Source organism: Tachypleus tridentatus, chromosome 9 (assembly GCF_004210375.1).
Source record: "Tachypleus tridentatus isolate NWPU-2018 chromosome 9, ASM421037v1, whole genome shotgun sequence".
Lineage (NCBI taxonomy): Eukaryota > Metazoa > Arthropoda > Merostomata > Xiphosura > Limulidae > Tachypleus > Tachypleus tridentatus.
Window position 1 is genome coordinate 81,562,931 of NC_134833.1, and position 20,191 is coordinate 81,583,121.

General features: G+C 34.4%; 1 protein-coding gene across 1 annotated transcript; it reads right to left on the reverse strand.

Moving 5' to 3' along the window:
- Window positions 1-13,987: 13,987 nt before the first annotated feature.
- Window positions 13,988-17,111, reverse strand: LOC143225612 (uncharacterized). The gene is made up of 3 exons (XM_076455364.1): window positions 16,884-17,111; window positions 16,535-16,600; window positions 13,988-16,097 (listed from the first exon to the last, which is right to left on the reverse strand). Exons 1-3 carry the CDS (start codon window positions 16,899-16,901, stop codon window positions 15,642-15,644), a joined length of 540 nt encoding a protein of 179 aa, XP_076311479.1. The 5' UTR covers window positions 16,902-17,111; the 3' UTR covers window positions 13,988-15,641.
- Between the last annotated feature and the right edge of the window lie 3,080 nt (window positions 17,112-20,191).

Consider the following 20,191-nt stretch of genomic DNA (forward strand, 5'->3'; position numbering starts at 1 on the left):
CGGTATGTTTACGGATTTACAACGCTAAAATCAGAGGTTCGATTTCCCTCGGTGAACTCAGCAGATAGCTGGATGTGGCTTTGCCATAAAAAAACAACAACAACACACACACTTAATGTTAATTGGTATCAATTATGTATCACTACCAGACACTGAATACTCTTAACTGAAATATAAATATTGGGAAAGGAATACAGACTCAAAGATTCCATTATGCATACGAATGTATTCGAAATGAATAAGGATAAAGGCAGATGAGAAATATAATGCTACTTAGTTGGAAAAACTAAAATCTATATCATAGATACGTATAAAATTCTTGAAGTAGATAGGTGGTATAATAATAAATTAACTTGAGGATGAATTGTACAGCACATTTAGAAAGATAAAATAATAAATTTGTTTTATAAGTTAATGATTGTCTAACGTTTTAAAACATTTTGGAGTTCTGGGTTAATTTTATAATAATTTCAATTTTTTATGCAATTCCAGTATTTTTACGCTTATATAAAATAACACTAGATGGTGATTTATTGTTTGTTTGATGTTAAACGCAAAACTGAAAAGGGAGGACATGTGTTCTGCCCACCATGGGTATCTAAACCCAATTCTTAGTATTGTAAGCCCTCAGACATAACTTTGAGCTTCAAGACACTAATTTTATTTTCATAGAAGTGAATATCGACCTATAGAGTATTATCCATTTATAATTTTAAAATTAGTAAGGAAATACACGTTTAAAAACAAGCTGAGTTAAGATGAAATTAATCCTTCAATAAAGGATCTGATAAAAAATTGTTATATGTATTTCGACTACTATAAAAATTAACATTTGTTAACACTATAAGTACAAGGAAAAAATTCATATTTTCTAACCACATGTTTTTAAAATTATTTAAATGAAATAATTAGAAGGCATTGTGAAACACCTTAAGTAAACATTGAATAACAAAACTAATGTCATGTTTATTTGAGAGTTATAATTTCGTACAGTGAAAGTTTTTACATGACGAGGAAGTATTGAATCAAAACGTTGTTACGAACTCTACAAGCGTTTCGTCAAATGCTCGATGAAGAAAGAAGATGCCATAAAAACGATAATGGATGAAAACTAACTATCTTAGGCATAGCTAAAATAACAGTTTTTCCACAGACATTGGATCATCTTCCGTTTTGAACATAAAAAATAGCTATTATTTCTTTGAAACTCAAAGGTATAATATACAATATTTCGTTGTCGAAGGTAATATTTTATAATAAATGTTATTTAGGCATAAAGATAAAAAGAATATTAGATGAAACACGTGTTTACTAATAGAAATATTAATTTTGAAGGGAAAACAAACTTAACTTTGAAACTCAAATGCTAATATAGAGTTCTATTTATATATGCTATTTGATGTTTCAAGTTTTTGTTTATGAATTTTTTCAACAAGCTATGGTGTTAAACGTATGATTTTCTCGTAAATGAACAACCCCGTGTACAGCTATACTGGTGTTGTGTTTATTAAAAATAACGTATTAAGTAATTTGACTTAGAAAAATAACCTTTAAAACTATGGTGGCATTTCGAGCAAACACGCTTTATGAAGTCAGAAAGAAGTATGTTGGTCAATGACAACTATAGGAACGTTTTAAAATGAAACAATACACCGAAACAGAATAAAATTTATTAAGTGTATCGAATATAATAATTGAGACGAATTACAGCCTTTGATTTTATTAAAAGTAACAACGTAAGTATCCTTTATAACACCATAGTGTCGCTTCACTGCAATACAAAATAGCGGATTTGTGTAGTTTAAATAGAAAGATTACATCCCAGTGGCTTATATATTGCAGTAGCTGTGGGTAACGCCAGTACTTTGGCCCTACACAACTCAAAAAAGTGGAACACATATGTTTTTTTATGTTGAACTTAGATTCGAACATTGATGACGTAAGAAGAGATTAGATACTATATGGAGTTTGCGCAGTAGTTCCTGGTGTAGACGATTCAACTTTTCATCGCAGATGTTTTAAGGTCTGTTTAATGATTAATCAGCAATTAATTCAGTTTGTTCTATTACTTCTAGAATATCTTTTTTATGTTGTGTTGGTGGATAGCTTCAGTATTAGAAAATCATGTGAAAATAGGTTACTGTACATATCACCAAAATTTGTGCTTTTCATTTTAGCATTAAGTTACCAATGTAAATAAGAATTAAGAATAGCCTCGGCTGTTGTTGTTTTGAATTAAGCACAAAGCTACACAATGGGTTATCAGTGCTCTGCCCACCAAGAGTATCGAAACACGGTTTTTAGAGTTGTAAGTCTGCAGACATACCGCTGAGCCACTGGGGGGCGAATAGCCTCGGATACCAGTTTTATTGAGGTAACAAATAAATCACCAATTAGAAAGATTGCACAACCTACAATTTTTTTATTTAAATGTCATTAAGTTTCAGGTATTATTATGCTTCATTTCTTTCTCAAAGTTTGTACACTGTTTTTTTCATACATATTTACATGGTTTTTAGCCATACTAATGTGAAAACCAAATATCTTATTTTAGTTGAATTATCCTTTTCAGAATTGAGGGACATTTTATATTTAATTGTAATAAACACTTTAGGAATAAAAGCAAAACCTATAAGAATAAAAATAATATATAAATATTCCACTTTATTTATGGATACAGGCCCGGCATGGCCAGGTTGTTAGAGAGCTCGACTCGCAATCTATAGGTCGCGGGTTCGAATCTCTGTCGCACCAAACATGCTCGCTCTTTCAGCCGTGGGGGTGTTATAATGTGACGGTCAATCCCATTATTCATTAGTAAAAGAGTAGCCCAAGAGTTGACAATAAGCGGTAATGACTAGCTACCTTCCCTCTTGTCTTACACTACTAAATTAGGGACGGCTAGCGCAGATAACCCTCTTATAGCTTTACGCGACATATAAGCCAAAACTATTGAGAAACAACTTCGCGCTTTAGTTTTGATATCAATTTATTATAAGTATATAAGTTGTTTCTTGTAAGACTAAAACGAAAGGAGCATTTACTGATTAGTTCACCACTACGCAACTTTGTATTAAATGTAATAAAACTAAAAGGAAATGACCATTTTTTGGTTAAATAGTTCTGGTCGTTTCATTCATCTAAATATTATCATAATCAACTTATAGTCCGCGTCTAGATTTAGTCGAAAGTCGAAACAAACAAATAATTTGCAGATACTTGGAAACGTCCCCCGGGAACATGTTAGGTGTCGACCACATTCTTCATTGTTGTTAAACTATCTGTTTTATTAAACAAAATTTAGAGGCAGCTTTAAACTTTGTTTCTGTGCTAAACTTATAATAAAATTTTCGTCATTTCCAATTCAAGCTGTTTCTAAACTTTGTTGGTCTCAAAGTGTGTTCTTCGTCATCAAATATGTATATTTTTGTTTACTGCGTATCCGCCACAGGTGTTGAGAAGTAATTCAGGAAACGGAAGCGTTTTAAACTCTTCTGAGTGATGTTAAATTCAATACAATATGAAGCCTTCTGACGCTCATAAGTCAACAAAAATTGTATTGTAAATATCTCAGGTTTATAATTATAATTAGTAAAAACTCATGTCGGTTGGTGGTAATAAATGGTGTGTATACATAGCGTTATGTAAGTTTTCAAGTAGGGGAAATTTTTAACTTGAATAAAAAATAAAATAAAGAACTTAAAGTTTTTATGATAACAACTTTATTCATAATCATAACTGTGGTATTGGAATACACCTCTTTATGTGTGTATTTTTTATTCAAACAATAGATATTTTTGTGAGAAAATGACATTTTAAACTACACCAAACGTCAATATGTTTTCCAGATTTGATATCGCTGTAAAAGCTCTGTTTATTATGTTTTCATACATGTCACAAGGCGTTTAGTTCTCTTTCCATAAATCTCGCGTAAGGCTCCTCTATACCTATCTGCACTAGTTGTCTCTAATTTATCAGTAACAGACTATAGAGAGAGCAGACACTGAATGCCACCCACTGTTGACTTCTGAAATATTCTTTTACCATAGCTAAAAGAGAAAGCATGATCGGTGAAAGTGGATTCGAACTCAGATTGCAAGTCGAGTGCTTTAACCACCAGGGCCTATTAGGCTAACGTAGTTGGTTCAGATTGTTTCAGAGCACACTAGTGGCAAGTTGAAGTAAACATATCACCCATCGCCGCTAAATTCAAGCCTAGTGTAAATCTTTCAGGTATTTCATTGTATAGTTAAGTTATTTCTGGCCCGGCATGGCCAAGCGTGTTAAGGCGTGCGACTCGTAATCTGAGGGTCGCGGGTTCGCATACCCGTCGCGCCAAACATGCTCGCTCTTTCAGCCGTGGGGGCGTTAAAATGTGAGATCAGTCCCACTATTCGTTGGTAAAAAAGTAGTCCAAGAGTTGGCGGTGGGTGGTGATGACTAGCTGCCTTCCCACTAGTCTTACACTGCTAAATTAGGGACGGCTAGCACAGATAGCCCTCGAGTAGCTTTGTGCGAATTTCAAAAACAAACAAACAAGTTACTTCTCAATGAAATAATCTGATACTCAAACCAAATCAAAATATAGCCTCTATATTAGAACTATTGTAAGCCTAATTTGAAAAACAAAGAACTATGTTGATGATGAATTCAGTAAATGAGTACTAATACTGATATATATATATATAAACAAATATTATATTGTTTTTATGAATTAGACCAAAAATGTGATTATTTGTAGAAGATAAGCTTTCATTATGGTAATACGTTAGCATAATAATCCGTTATTAGTTACTTACTTTAAAACACATTCTCATAGGGATAATCGTTGCCATTAACGAGCCGGTAATTAAATTGAGTACAACAGTCACAATATCATTTATTCAATAATTTTACAAGTTATATGTGTTAATTGTATAATTGCTTTGCTACGTTTTCTAGTTGTGCATACTATATCATAGTCTTGTAGAATTCATAACTCAATAGATAAACAGAAGAGGGTTCAACTAATGGCTGTCAGGTTCTTTCCATTTACCCCTGATGAAGGATAGTCCACTCTACGAAGATATTCGAGTTATTTGATTCTTTCTGATGTTAACTTTTTCTGGTAATTCTCCGTGATTCAGAATATCTTGAGAGTGACTCTTGATGACTCAACTTATAAAATGAACACATGACCTCTAGTAGTAGTCAAATATAACAACACATTAAGCACAGAGCGAGCAAAATGCAACGAACACACTCTCAAACTAAAATTGAAATTTGCTCTTTTCAAAGAAAGGTTTCGAAGACTGGGACTGTTTTTATTGAAAAGATGATTTCACAAATAATAATTACTTGTGTGTATTCCGTAATGTCTGTTTAGAGAACAATGATGAAGATATTCTGGACATACATATTGTACCAGCAACTTTCCAAGCCGTGGTTAAAATAAATAATATATATATATTATAAAATACATACTTTTCATTATTCTAAATGGCCCGAATGATTGAAAAGAAGAAAAACACAAAAGTTTGAAACACGGGTGTTATCTTCGTACTCAGTTGTCTTTGGCAACAGTTATGTAGAATATGATATTAACTTTACATAATATTTTATTAATTCATTGTTTCAACCCTTCAATATACTTCTGCCGTATTATATATTTTTTAATTTTTGCTTGAAAGCAAATATATTTTTTTTCACTAAATAACAAATATCCGAGATACGTTTATCAGAGATGATAGTTATAAAGTAACAATTTCTATAAAGTGGATTTATTATTGACTAAACATACCCTCAGTCAATAAAAGTTACATACAACTAATGTATTAATACTAAAAAATATTATATACAACCATCCACCTTGGTAGATATTGTTAATGAGATTTATATAAATACACTGCTGGCCAAAATCTTAATGCCAATGAACATAAAGAAAAAATATGCATTTTGCGTTGTTAGACTCAACCACTTATTTGAGTAGAGCTTCGAAAGATGAAAATAAGAAGAGGGAAAATAAAAAAAACTTTTTTGGCATTTAATAGGGAAAATGTGAACACTATGAAATTAGCCGAAATACTAGCTGGTCAAAAGTTTAAGACCATACTAAAAAGAAGCTTTAATCAGTAAACGTAACGAAATTTAGTCATTTGTGTTCAAGCATTAGCGTTGTCAACATCTCCTTCTGACATCTCCTATGTTACATTGGGTAAAAACATGGCAAAGGCTAAAAAGTTGACAGAGTTTGAACGTGGTAGAATTGTCGAGCTGCAAAAGCAAGGTCTCTCTCAACGTGCCATCATTGGGTGAGATTGGGTGTAGTAAACCTGCTATTGCAAATTTCTTAAAAGACCCTGAGGGATACGGAACGAGAATTTCAAGTAGTCGGCTCAAGAAAATTTCACCGGCGTTGAGCATGAGTGTTCGACGGGTTGTCTGGAAAGAAGCTAGCCGATCGTGGAACCAGATTAAGCCCTTACGGACGCAGAATGCAGTTCAAGAACAATAAGACGGCATCTACGAGAGAAAGGCTTTAAAAATCGTTAACGTCTTTAATGACCACGTCTTCTTCCACATCACTAAACAGCTCGGTTAAACTTGCTGAGAACACCAAACATGGGACGTAGAAAAGTGGAAGAAGTTTCTCTGATGAGAAAAAAACTTAACCTAGATGGTCCACATGGCTTCCAACGTTACCGGCACGATAAGGATATCCCACCGGAGACATTTTCTACACGACACAGTGGAGGAGGTTCCATCATGATCTGGAGTGTTTTCTCCTTCCACGAAACAATGGAGCTTCAGGTTATACAGGGGCGTCAAACAGCGGTTGGCTACATTGGCATGTTGGAGAGAGCATTCTTATTGACCGAAGGCCCTCGCTTGTGTGAAAATGACTGGATCTTTCAGCAGCACGGGCCCGGCATGGCCAAGCGTGTTAAGGCGTGCGACTCGTAATCCGAGGATCGCGGGTTCGAATCCCGGTCGCGCCAAAATAGGTCGCCCTTTCAGCCGTGGGGGCGTTATAATGTGACGGTCAATCCCACTATTCGTTGGTAAAAGAGTAGTCCAAGAGTTGGCGGTGGGTGGTGATGACTAGCTGCCTTCCCTATAGTCTTACACTGTTAAATTAGGGACGGCTAGCACAGATAGCCCTCGAGTAGCTTTGTGCGAAATTCAAAACAAACAAACAAACCTTCAGCAGGACAACGCTGCAATTCACAATACCCGCAGGACAAAGGACTTTTTCTTAGTGAATAACGTAATTCTTTTGGACCATCCAGCGTGTTCGCCCGAATTGAACCCCATTGAAAATGTTTGGGGTGGATGGCAAGGGAAGTCTATAGAAATAGACGTCAATTCCAAACAGTGCATGATCTTCGTGAAGCCATCTTCACCACCTGGAATAACATTCCAGCCAGCCTTCTGCAAACACTTATATCGATCATGCCAAAGTGAATATTTGCAGTTATTCGCAATGACGGCCGTGCAACTCACTCCTGAGACCTTTGGTTGGGCACTTTCTACCCTGTTTAAGACTTTTTTTTGGTATGGTCTTAAACTTTTGACCAGCTTCTATTTAGGCTAATTTCACAGTGTTCACATTTTCCCTATTAAATGCTAAAAAATTTTTTTATTTTTATTTTCCCTTTTTCTTATTTTCGTAAAGGAAAGACCATGAAGCCCGAACATATCTCCAATTCTTAGTAATAGGTAAACATCTGAGCAAATATGAAAGTTATCCTTAATATTTCTAGGTTCAGTACACAAAAAGAATACTCAATGTTCTGGTCACTGGTTCTCAGTTTCACTGGGTAACCTCTTTGTTTAACCTTCGTTGGACCCAAAGATTACTTCAACTAGTGCCTTTTTAATGTTTTTCACGTCCATTTATAATTTATTTTAATGCCTTGAAAATTGACTTTTGTTCTTTTCATTTCTTTCTCCACTTTCCCGAGAGTCATTTCGTCATATTTTAACGGTATTTTTATAACCGGTTTAAATTTCTTTTTTTTTTTTTGCCCAATAATGTATATGAATCCAACAACTACCGATCTGTTTACCCCTCTTTTCACTTTTGTTTATGCTGAGGACAACACACTCTTCAAACTTGAACGTGAAGGTTCATCTTGCGTACCCTTTCATCCTCATATGTTTCAGGTGTCCTTCGTTTCTCAAGTGTGATTATATTCATTACAGCAGCTAGTGTGGGTGTCTTACTTTAAAAAAGTACACACATCTTCATCATAAGTCTTGGGAGAAGCTTTCTTCCTCTTTCCAGTGATTTTGGTGTACTGTATGTTGTCTTTGCACTCAAGCCATAAAATACGTACTATATTCCTGTCCACCTATCTTGTCTGTTTGTTTGTTTTGTAATTTCGCACAAAGCTACTCGAGGGCTATCTGTGCTAGCCGTCCCTAATTTAGCAGTGTAAGACTAGAGGGAAGGCAGCTAGTCATCACCACCCACCGCCAACTCTTGGGCTACTCTTTACCAACGAATAGTGGGATTGACCGTCACATTATACACCCCCACGGCTGGGAGGGCGAGCATGTTGAGCGCGACGCGGGTGCGCACCCGCGACCCTCGGATTACGAGTCGCACGCCTTACGCGCTAACCTGTCTTGTCATCCGTAGGAAATGCTGCGTCCTGTATATTCGTTGTTATAATAGTCCAAAGCGTTTACATTTTCTCTCAGTATGTGTTTAAAAGTTAAAATTAAAATGTAATTTCTAACATTTGCATTTTCTCTTGAAAATTTATTCAAGTATAACACAAAACTCGAGGCACGCTCAGTTATTGAATAAAACTATATTTAAGTTAGTTACTTATACAACAGGAGTACCTACCGCCCTCTAACGTCTCCATAAGGTATATTCCGTAATCGAGAGCTTATTCTTTAAAAATATATTTTGTATTTATTATGAAAAGTATAAGGAATTTTTAAATACTGGTGTTTATATTCAACATTTCAGATTATTTATGAATAATAAAATATTATTCGTAAAATTATTATTTTTATAGACTATTAAAAATCTCTTAATTGAGATTTAATAATGTTTTTAACTTTATACACGGAATAAGAAGGATGGGAAAATTAACTTTCGTTTATTAAAAACAGCCAACCTTACACTGCCCTCTACAAAATTAATATATATATATATATAATTAGCATGGACATGATTACTATATGTTGCTTTTTCCTATGAGAGTTATTTCAGGTATATCAAATTAGGCGTGTAAAATTCAGGTTATTAAGCTGGAATAAAATGAAGTAATACTTGTTTCGGAAATGAATTTTCATAAAAGAACAAATACAAGTTGGTCATATTCAAAGAGGATTTTACCTTTAATGAAATATTGACTGTTTGTTTATTTATTTATTCATTGAAAGTAATATAACTAATAATTATTATAAATACAAGCGAAGTATATTTTTATATCGAATTTTAGTAAATTTAAAGTTTAGAATATTTATTTTTATATTTACAAAATAACCAAACAAGACACTGAATACCATGAATAAGTTCTTCAAATCTGTTTTAGTAAATAGTATGCTGAAATCACAGACAGAAACAGAGTTGGTTGTTTTTGAAGAATTTAGATTATTTAATAATTCCAAAACTGTAATGTTATTTTTCATAATCCAAATATAATGATCCTGATTATTTTGATAACTGTTTTTTTTTTTTTCAAATAAGACATTTAGAATATTATTGAGTAGAATAGAGTTAGTAACTGTATTTAAATAATTGGTAATGAATCTGAACTAAACGGGATTCTGATGCGTATTTCACTTTAGTGACTTTCTTTAAATAAGTATTAATATTTTTCTTTAAAGTACTTTTTGTATTGGTTTGTTCATAAAATTTGTGCATATAGCTTTCTACCCATTAAACTGAAATTACAACCAGCCATATCACATATTATTCGAGTAAATAATAAAATGTTCTTGAACTTCTCTTATTTTATTCTTAAAGATAGTAAAAAATATATATTGCATATTGAGATAAATTTAAAGTTCTAAATCGATTTTTATGGAATTAATAAAATATAAATTCCTTTCAAAGAAGAAACAAAAGGATAGTAAGTTATTTTACTTATTTTATCAATATTGTTCTGCAATTTCTTAAGATTTTGTCTTGTTTAAAATTATAAAAAAACTAATTTTTGAGTTGATTCACAGGTACACTTCACTTGGCAGGAATTTTAGCTAGATCTTTTCTAGTCTGGTCTCAAGCGGTTTATAAGCTCACTTGTTACCGAGGTAGATATATTATATCTTCGTAGAAATACTAACGTCCGAAGTTAACTTACTGAAGTTTGAAATATTCTAAATTTATAAACGTTATTTGTCCAATATTTTTCGATTAATAAGCGTTTGTCACAATTATATTTTCTGAGGCTTCTAATATACTGACTATTTTCTAAACTGTCTCTTGGCGGGCCAATTTATAAAGTTTTTTAGCCGATGTTCTCAAAAGTTCATTTTTATTTGGCAACAATGCTATCTACTATTAGTATTACAAACACACCTAGTAAACTATTGATTCTTACACTTGAGAACCTTCTACAGCTTTAGAGAACAGGCGGGACTTGTGCAATACACATCTAAGAATATTCGTTATGTGGATTAAACTGAGACAAACGTAGATATGGAAATAAACGTATAGCAGTAAATCTGTTACAATGAAAAACTATTAAAATATTCTAATGTGTTAAATAAATATAAAGAAAATTAAGGAAATTTTGCTGAAAGTTTATAATAACTATTTTTAATTGTTAATAAGATAACTTAAACAAATTGTCACTACTTTTATGCTGATGAACACTTTATACCATGTACACGAATAAGAAACTCTGTATTGAAAAACACAGAGTTTTATTTTTCAAAGCTAGTTTTTATTATTCAATTTGGCCCAGCTTGGGCAGGTGGTTATAGCGCTCGAATCTTAATATGAGATGTGAACTCGCGACCCTCGGATTACGAGTCGCACGTCTTAATCCACTTGGCCATGCCGGGCCGCGTCGATTCTTTAGTTATATCACTTCCTTTGGATTCGTGACATTCAAACTTCGGCCCGTAAAACATTCTTGCAGCAAATAACCGTCATTTTAGCCATAGAGATGTTGTAATATGACGGTCAATCACCCCAATTCTAGAGTAGATCAAGAGTTGGCGATGGATGATGATAACTAGCTACCTTCCATCTAGCCTAACACTATTAAATTAGTACGGCTAGCGCAGATAGCCCTCGTGTGGCGTTAAGCGAAATTCATAAATAAACAAACAAAAACAAATCATTCTATATATATAAAGTACAAAAATATTTATGTCTGTTATCTGAATATTCGTCAAACCAATCTCAATCAAACTTTGTGGGTTGATAGTTTGGAACGAAGGGCATGTTGATGGCCTTTCACTACCCCTCCACACCCATTATTGCTGTCACTGAGCATTTATTATCTTTGGTTAAGTTAAAGATAACGACAATGATAGATGGCGCCACGTTTTTGCACCAGAAACATTTTTAATTAAATTTTCTATAATGCAACATAAACAGAGTAAGGGAAAGGAGCATACAAACATGTTTTATATCTCAGAACTATGCTAGCACTCTCTACGGTGGAATGCAGTGATAAAAAATGGTCCACACTATTACAGTAATAAATAAACTCAGCTGAAGTTTCTTTTCCAACAGCCACCATAACCAATATGAAGAGTCGTTTCTTTTATTGAATTTCGCACAAAGCTACTCGAGGGTTATATGCGCTCGCTGTACCTAATTTAACAGTGTAAGACTAGATGGAAGGCAGCTATTCATCACTACCCACCGTTAATTCTTGGGCTACTATTTTACCAACGAATAGTGGGATTGACCGTAATATTATAAAGCTCCTACGACTGAAAAGGCGAGTATGTTTTGTGCGATGGGGATGTGAACTCGCAACCCTCGGATTACGAGTCGCACGCCTTAACCCACTTGGCCATGCCGGGCCGGGTCGTTTCTTCAGTTATATTACTTCCTTTGGATTCGTGACATTCAAACTTCGGCCCGTAAAACATTCTTGCAGCAAATAACCGTCATTTAATTAACCACGTGAGACACTGTGGAAGAACATTAAGGAGTTGGGTGTTGAAAGTGAATGATCTCTGCTACTTTGTTCTTTTCTTTACAGTTTTACAACAGAAGATGTATTTCTATTTTCTGCTTAAGAGTTGAAAATGAGCGCGTTACCACTACAGCTCTAATCATAAAAACGTAACGAAAAGGACAAACGTGAGTTCTATCGTTGCACGTGAAGTGAACCAAAAAATTTAAATTCTCTCTACAAATCTTCAGATTGCTGTTTCAGGAACGGCCAATATTCGAACCCTGAAATGAAAGTTACAAATGCCCTGTTGTTTACTTATTCAAAATTGGCTGGCATGTTGCGGTGAAAATGATTCACACCTGTCCAGATACTTAACACATAATGAAAGAGAAGATTTGCTTTGGTTTGAATTTCTCGATCGACTACACGAAGACTATCTGCGCCGTCCTTAATTTAGCAGTGTAAGGCTAGAGGGGACTCGCACCAAAACATACTCGCCGAGTGCCTTAACAACCTGGACACAGTGGGCCGAAAGAAAAGATGAAAGTCAGTTGACTTATGACATTAGAATAAGTTGGCACTTGTGTAACTGTGCTAAAACAAACAAAAAAGAACATATAAAAATGTTGTTGTCATACATGGTTCTAAAATTTAGTATTAATTTGTTTAGAATTAAGCACAAAGTTACCCAATGGGGTATCTCTGTTTTGCCCGCCACGGGTATCGAAATCCATTTTCTAGTGGTGCAATTCCACAGACATTCCACTGTGCCACTGGAGGCAAAATTTAATACAAGTTAAATGTTCATGTCAGTGTTCCCTATATGTCCCTATTTTTGTGGACCGCAACGCCTCCTTGCAATCAATAAATAAAGATGTGTATGTGGGTGTATTTTAAGAACAAAGTCAGGTTAGGTAATATTCTGTGTCCACCGTGGGGAATTGAACCACAGATTTTAGTGTTGTAAGTCTGTAGATATACTGGTGTCCCACCAAGGGACAAATAAAGATGATACTGCACATGTACCTGTTGAAAAAGTGGAACGTAATTTCTGAAATTCTACTTCATGAACTCCAGTTTTTATAATTATCAGTTATACAAAAAGGACAAAAATGCATACACATATTTGTTCATGGCATGAGTGTTAGAGTCAGAGAGTACTTGGAACAAGTGTCCAAAAGCTCAGCCGGTAGCGAAGTGTCTCTTCAAATTAGGAATAGAGACTTGTGTATAATTATTACCAGAGATATATGCATTTTCAGTTGCGAATTCAATAACCACACTTAACATAACAATTAAAATGTCCCCAGTTATCGGTGCTCCCAAAACTCAAATATGGTCCACGACCCACTCTCATAGGTAGAGCTGTCCACTGTAACTGTTGTCTCGGTGCTGTTGCAATATTTCAGCCTTATTTTCTTCCAGCAGATCATCTTAAATTATATCACATAATATATACATATACTGAAAACAAGGAAACTCGAGGACATCAATGACAAATCCATTGAAAATGTTTTTTTTTCTTATAGATTCTGATGTATTCTGTGTCCCTAACTGATTGATTGATGTTTTGGAATTAAGAACAAAGCTACACAATGGGTCATCTGTGTTCTGCCCGTCACGGGTATCGAAACCCAGTTTCTAGGGATGTGAGTCTGCAGACCTGCCACAATGCCGCTGGGGGCGTCCGTGACTGAAGAAGCAAAAATACTTGTTAGTTAGATAATTTATATTCTCTTAATTAATTGTAACAACATTGACTAAATGTGATTATTAACAAAGTGCAGTTTACAAACGCTTTGATTGAACCCCACTTATCGAAATGTAAATATGGTCAAGTTGCTATTACACTGCTCTTGTGAATAAAAAACAACAACAAAAGTATAATAGAATTTTCTACATTTATTAAAATACTTGCTAAAAAGACGAACATTAAAATATTTATTACATAAATTGTATAGTCAATAAAAGCTGGCCGTATTAAATACTGATTTCCATTAAAACAAATCTAACAATTAGTCTAAATGAACACAAACAAATAGCGATGAACGGAAGCAACCAACGATAGCAGAACAAAGTTGTTAGACTAACTACACGTGACAACACGACTACTTGGTTAAAAACAAACAAAAAACCTTGGCTATTTAGTGGATAATCCGAGGGCTTATAATGCTAAAATTGGGATTCGATACGCGGGATGAGCAGAGCGCAGATAGCCCATTTCATAGTCTCGCGCTTAACAACAAACAAAAACTTGTCAAAAATAAATATTTCGACTACAATATGTAAATATATTTTAATTCTCAGTATTGACTTTCACTTACAAACTCTAGCAATGTAAAAGATTAGACTTAATTTAACACAATTACGGGAGTTAAAAAATGCTTCTTAAAAATTAAAGTGTATATTACGTGTAAATGCAGTACAATCACGTACATATCATAGGATCATCTTTAAGTGACATATAAATGTCACGAGACATAAATTACACTGAAATATTATTGTGGAGAATGCAGTATAAACTTTGAACAGTTTGTAGTTTGTTCAGCCGTAGGTCGCTGCCCTCTATTGGACTCAACACAATAAGCAAAGAGTTTCAGGAACAGTACAAGGCCTAGAACAATGTGTAGATGTTTCCAATAGTGATTGATGCGTTACGTCACCAAAGAGGATTGTTTGTTTGTTTTGAATTTTTGCGCAAAACCACACTAGGGCTATCTGCGCTATCCGTCCATAACTTAGGAGTGTAAGACTAGAGGGAAGGCAGTCAGTTATCACCACCCACCGACAACTCTTGGGCTACTCTTACCAACGAATATTAGGATTGACCGTCACATTATATAGCTCTCACGACTGAAAGGGCGAGCATATTTGGTGCGAGGGGGTTCGAACCCGCGACCCTCTTATTACGAGTCGAACGCCTTAACCCACTTGGCTATGTCGAGCCTGTCGGTTACTAAAAGTAACGTATTATACATTTTACTTTGGCTGAAGATTGATATGATAACCTCATCAATATTAACAAAAACCATTGAATTTGTAACAATAAACCGTTTATTTGAAAAATTTTACATGCGTGTATTCAAATGTCTCTAGCATATGCATATAAATATATATATATATACAGTTCTGATACTGTAGTAATTAAAAAGGTGAATGAATTTTCCATTTAGGTTTAGCTGTTTATAATATTATGCTGTAAATCAGCTTGAACTATTTTTATCCTCCTATTGTTTAATTACACACTGGCTGCGAAAACCTGAGCTGGAATGTATACACCTTTAAAAAGAATGACTAATCTATTTTACCGGTACACTTAAATGACTAAAATACGCACTTGTATTAGCAGCATTACTCTACGTTAAAAATGAATTTGTTTTCTCATTACATTTACAAACCGTATTTGTTAACAGCATACTGGTTTTTCTTGTGAATAATTTTTATATGGCAACAATTTCTCGGTCTCTATTTAAAGATATATACATTTTTATGCAAAAACTAAATACTATAAATCGTAGTTTGAAATTCATAAATGTAATGAAAATCTAACTTATTAATTTAGTAATAATTATGATAGCCGTAATAAGGGTTAATGAAACGGTAATTCAATGGAAGACGATAACTGTTAGGGTGGCCATATTCCAAGGAGTTGTAACCGTGGTGAAGGTTATGACCAGATTGAATAGGGACTAAAGCCCCATAGTTTGGAGAAGGATAAACTTGTGGTTTAGCGGCAGTGGGTACACGATAGTGGAGAGGGGGTGTTGGTTCTTTCAGTACTTTCACCCCCGCTGAATCTTGGTTGGATGTACCGGGTTCGTTGGTCTTCACCACAGCACGATATCCATTATGATCAGCTATGTAGTCTACCTGTCGATAGATGCCGCTAGCATCGGTATAGCCATAAGAACCTCTGACACCACCCTGACCATCTGATTGTTCCTTGCGAAACTGGTTACTGCCACTTTTCTGGTCGTTAATTTCGTAACCAAATTCATAAGGCTGGGGCTGAGTCTAAAGAATAAAAACAAGAATAAAATATGTCACAATTAAAGAATAATCCATGCTACAACTTCCGGCTTCTCAAGTTATGAACAAGTTCTTATTATATTTGTCTTTTTCGTATTATAATACAGCTTTGAATTAATTATATTTAAATCTTACAAATGTAGCTTAGTTAACTTACTGCTATTGAATTACGATTGTGTAAACATTACACATTTTTTTAAATAAATACACCATTATCACCAATAAATAGCATCTCAATATAATGATGTACAACGTGTAATTTGTACTAATTTTATAACACTATATATCAAGCTAGTGAAAAACTTTTAAAACATCAAACATACAATATTTATTTCCTTCCTCTTTATTTTGGAAGTTATTACTTTAAAATTGGCAGTAGGATTCTAACAGTAAGATGTTAGAAACAGAATAGTCATACTTACAAACTCTTGGTAGGGTCCATAGGTCTTTGTTTCAGTACATATAATAACGAGAGACAAAAGTAAAGCCTGAAAATATTAATATTTATAATTATTTTATATATAGAAACTCAAACTTAAATAGGAATACTTATAACATACTAAAAATAAAATGTTTTCGACTAGTTTATGATCTGTTCGATAACCCACAAAAACTATCCACATTTCTTGCAAAAAATCGGATCATTGCTAGAACAAAGAGAAACTTTGTTACTGATAGGAAAGTGAGAACTCTTGTTTTATGCGAACAATACATAAAAGTGCAAGAGCTCTTCAAACGTAATCATTTTACTTTTGTTACCACAATTCTTACCTTTTGCAACATTGTCATTTAGGCTCGAGTTCAATCTCTTGTGATTTCTTCAGGAGGTTGTGACTTTTATATTAAGGCTGTGCCGGAAAGAGCCTCATAGAAAAAAACAACATATATGGGCCGAGGTGCCACACAATGTCTTATCTTAAAGTTTTCTATAGTCTCGAATATTTTCAAACTCATGGTGCCTGGGGCGAGGTTATGTGATAGACCCTCTAACTAAGGGAGTTTCCCATCCCTCTGATACATGCAGTACGCTATGTTAATATATCGTTCAACTCTATTACACAAGTTTTCAATGTATTCATAACTTACAGGATTACCGCGCAACTTATTAAATGTTCTAGGCCACTGTATTTAGAATAAGAAAGGACTGAGTTTCTCATAAGATTGTTATCGCCTGAAACACAGGATTTTAAACACTCAGTGGTACTTCCTCAAGGATATAAAAACATAATTTTAAACTAATTACAAAAAACGATAAAACGTGTCAAGAAAGCAGGATACGTGATTCATCAGATTAGTTAGAACATAAAAATGTTCGATATATTCGTTTCTGTTTGTCTGAAATATAGATTAAACAAAGCAGTTTCTATGCCAACAGGATTGTAAGTCGACACGTCTCAGTAAAGACCAACTTGACAACATTCTGTCACTGCGAATAATAAATAAGAGTTTAAAGTATTCTTATACTTTAACTGTAAAATACATCAGTTTTATTTCTCTCTGATTTATTTCTTTGAACTTACCTAATTAATGACTCGAATAATTTGCATATTAGTGTGCAGAAGTGTGCGATTATTGTTTGACTGGGCCATCCAAATAGTGTATTGACTGGGCTATCCAAATAGTAATAGTTTTACATTAGTGTATCGATTATGCTACCAAAATAGTAACAGTTTTACATTGATGTAGAGACAATTTTAAAGAGAAAATTGGAATCCAGTTCTTGACAGTCGTGATCTCTGGCCAGTCCACCAGCTCTGTGATGTATCCACCAGGGGTATCAAACCCGGTTTTAGGGTTATAAGATTTCAGATATACCGCCGAGCCAGTTAGGCTGGCTTCCTGCATCAGTAGGTTTTTGGTTGTGAGAATTTTTGCAGGGAATATATCTGTCTGAATATCCCAGTAAATCTGGAAGGTCTGAAATCGACTATAAGAAATGGGATTTCGAGAATCAATGAAGATGGTAATTGCAGTAAATTGAAAGTAGACTTAGGGTGTACAGAACGAACTTAAGATAGTTTAGAGTTATGTTAATGCTGTTAGCTTTATAGGTAGGAATAAATGATTTTGCTTTGTTTAGAAACTAAACACTTCCAGAGTTGGGCATGTGCTCGAGTTTAGAATTCGCGAAAGTTCATGGTTTGCGTCCATTCAACTCAATAACAACAAACAAAAACCTATCAAATCCCACTGTTGGGTCAAGCAAAAGCAATTCAACAGTTGTAGGAAGTACTGTTGACCACATTCCTACCTTCCAGTCTATAAGATGAAAATTAGAGACGACTATGTACAGGTTACCCTTTGTGTAGCTTTGCAAGAAAATTCTAAAACTGACAAACTCTGGGTTATATCCGACAAAAAGTAATATTTTTAAGAAACCATACTTGGTGCAAAAGCACATTTATGATGTATTACAACTTTCTGGATGTCTATCTAACATTTTTGGATGTATAACAATCGTTTGCTTATCTGTCTACGATATTTTTCATGTATCAAGATCTTTTGCACATCCATCTATCATGTTTGGATGTATTACTTCAATAATTTGTCTTCATTCGAAGTACAATTGATGCATTTATCAACATAATTAATTGCTTATTTACTTTTATTGAATTGGTGATTGTTACTTAGTCGTTTATATTTAATTTAATTATGTTAACCGCACGGTTAACTTTTTCACCATTCATTGTTTCTTTTCACAGCATCATTAAAGAAGCAAACCAATCTTAAACTAAATTTAGATATGAAGTGTCTGCGTCGCTACCAAATTGAATTTTTTTGTTTCAGTTTATTCAGTATTGGAATTGCAGGTGGTATCAAATTTATATATATCTTGCAAAATATTTACCCACCAATAACTATGGGATTAGATGTTTAATATCATATAATGTTTGTAATTTAGTTATTTAGGTTAAGAGATTTTATAAATTTATGGAAGTTAAAGAGCTTATTTTTGGTTTGTTTTGAATTTCGCGCAAAACTATATGAGGGCTATCTGCGATAGCTGTCCCTAATTTAGCAGCGCAAGACAAGAGGAAAGGCAGCTAGTCATCACCATCCACAGTCAATTCTTGGGCTACTCTTTTATCAACGAATAGTGGGATTGGCCGTCACATTATAACGTCCCCACAGCTGAAAGGGCGAGCATGTTTGGTGTGACGGGGAATCTAACCCGCGACCCTCGGAGTACGAGTCGTGTGCCTTAACCACCTGGCCATGCCGAGTCTAGTTAAAGATCTATGATCCAATAATATCTTCAGTTTCTTAATTAGAAGTGCGTAAAACTAGTATTTATGATTTACCCTTTGTCTCAGACACATCGCTGTCCTAGAGATCTTTCGTTAATGCCAAAATATTTCAGTGAGGGTGTGCGATAAAGAACAAAAGGTTAATTTTGTTTTTAATTGTCATTTTATTTCAACCCGAAGGCTGGCGAGCTATCAAAGGATTACGTCCACTTTTCAGCCGTGAGAGAAGTATGACGATATACAATGGTCAGATGAAAGAAACAAACAATTAAGAAGGAGTGGCAGAGAATATCGAATATAATTTTCAGAGTTAGTGTTAAAAGAGGCCAGTCTCAGGAGAAATAACTATAAAGTAGTAAGTAGGCCATTCTGATCAGCAGGGGAGTAGATCCTGGGGGGATGGGAGATACATTCCCCCCTCATTTTAGGTGGGGGTATGGTGCATACAATCATCCTCCCCTACAGTTTGGTCTGTTGAATTTTTTTATTGCATCACAGGCCTACAAATTGTTTGTTTGTTCTTGTGATTCTCGTGTTCTTACCAATCGAATTACATAATTAGGCCTAGATGTAGGCTTTTTCAGTAGCCGAAATCTATATCTTTAATATAGGCGTGCTTCTAAGCTTTTTGATCTAAGCGATAGTTCGTAAGTATCAGTCAGTAGGCCTAAGTATACATGCAAGGCTTGCAAGCACTATCACAAAATCTACCTACGTCTTGTACGTAGTGTTATATTAAGTAAAATGTTCATCACAACAGATTGAACAGAGCATGAAATTCGAAAATATTACTCTCAAGCGTAAACTTCTGTGATCTAGATCTGGCAGGCC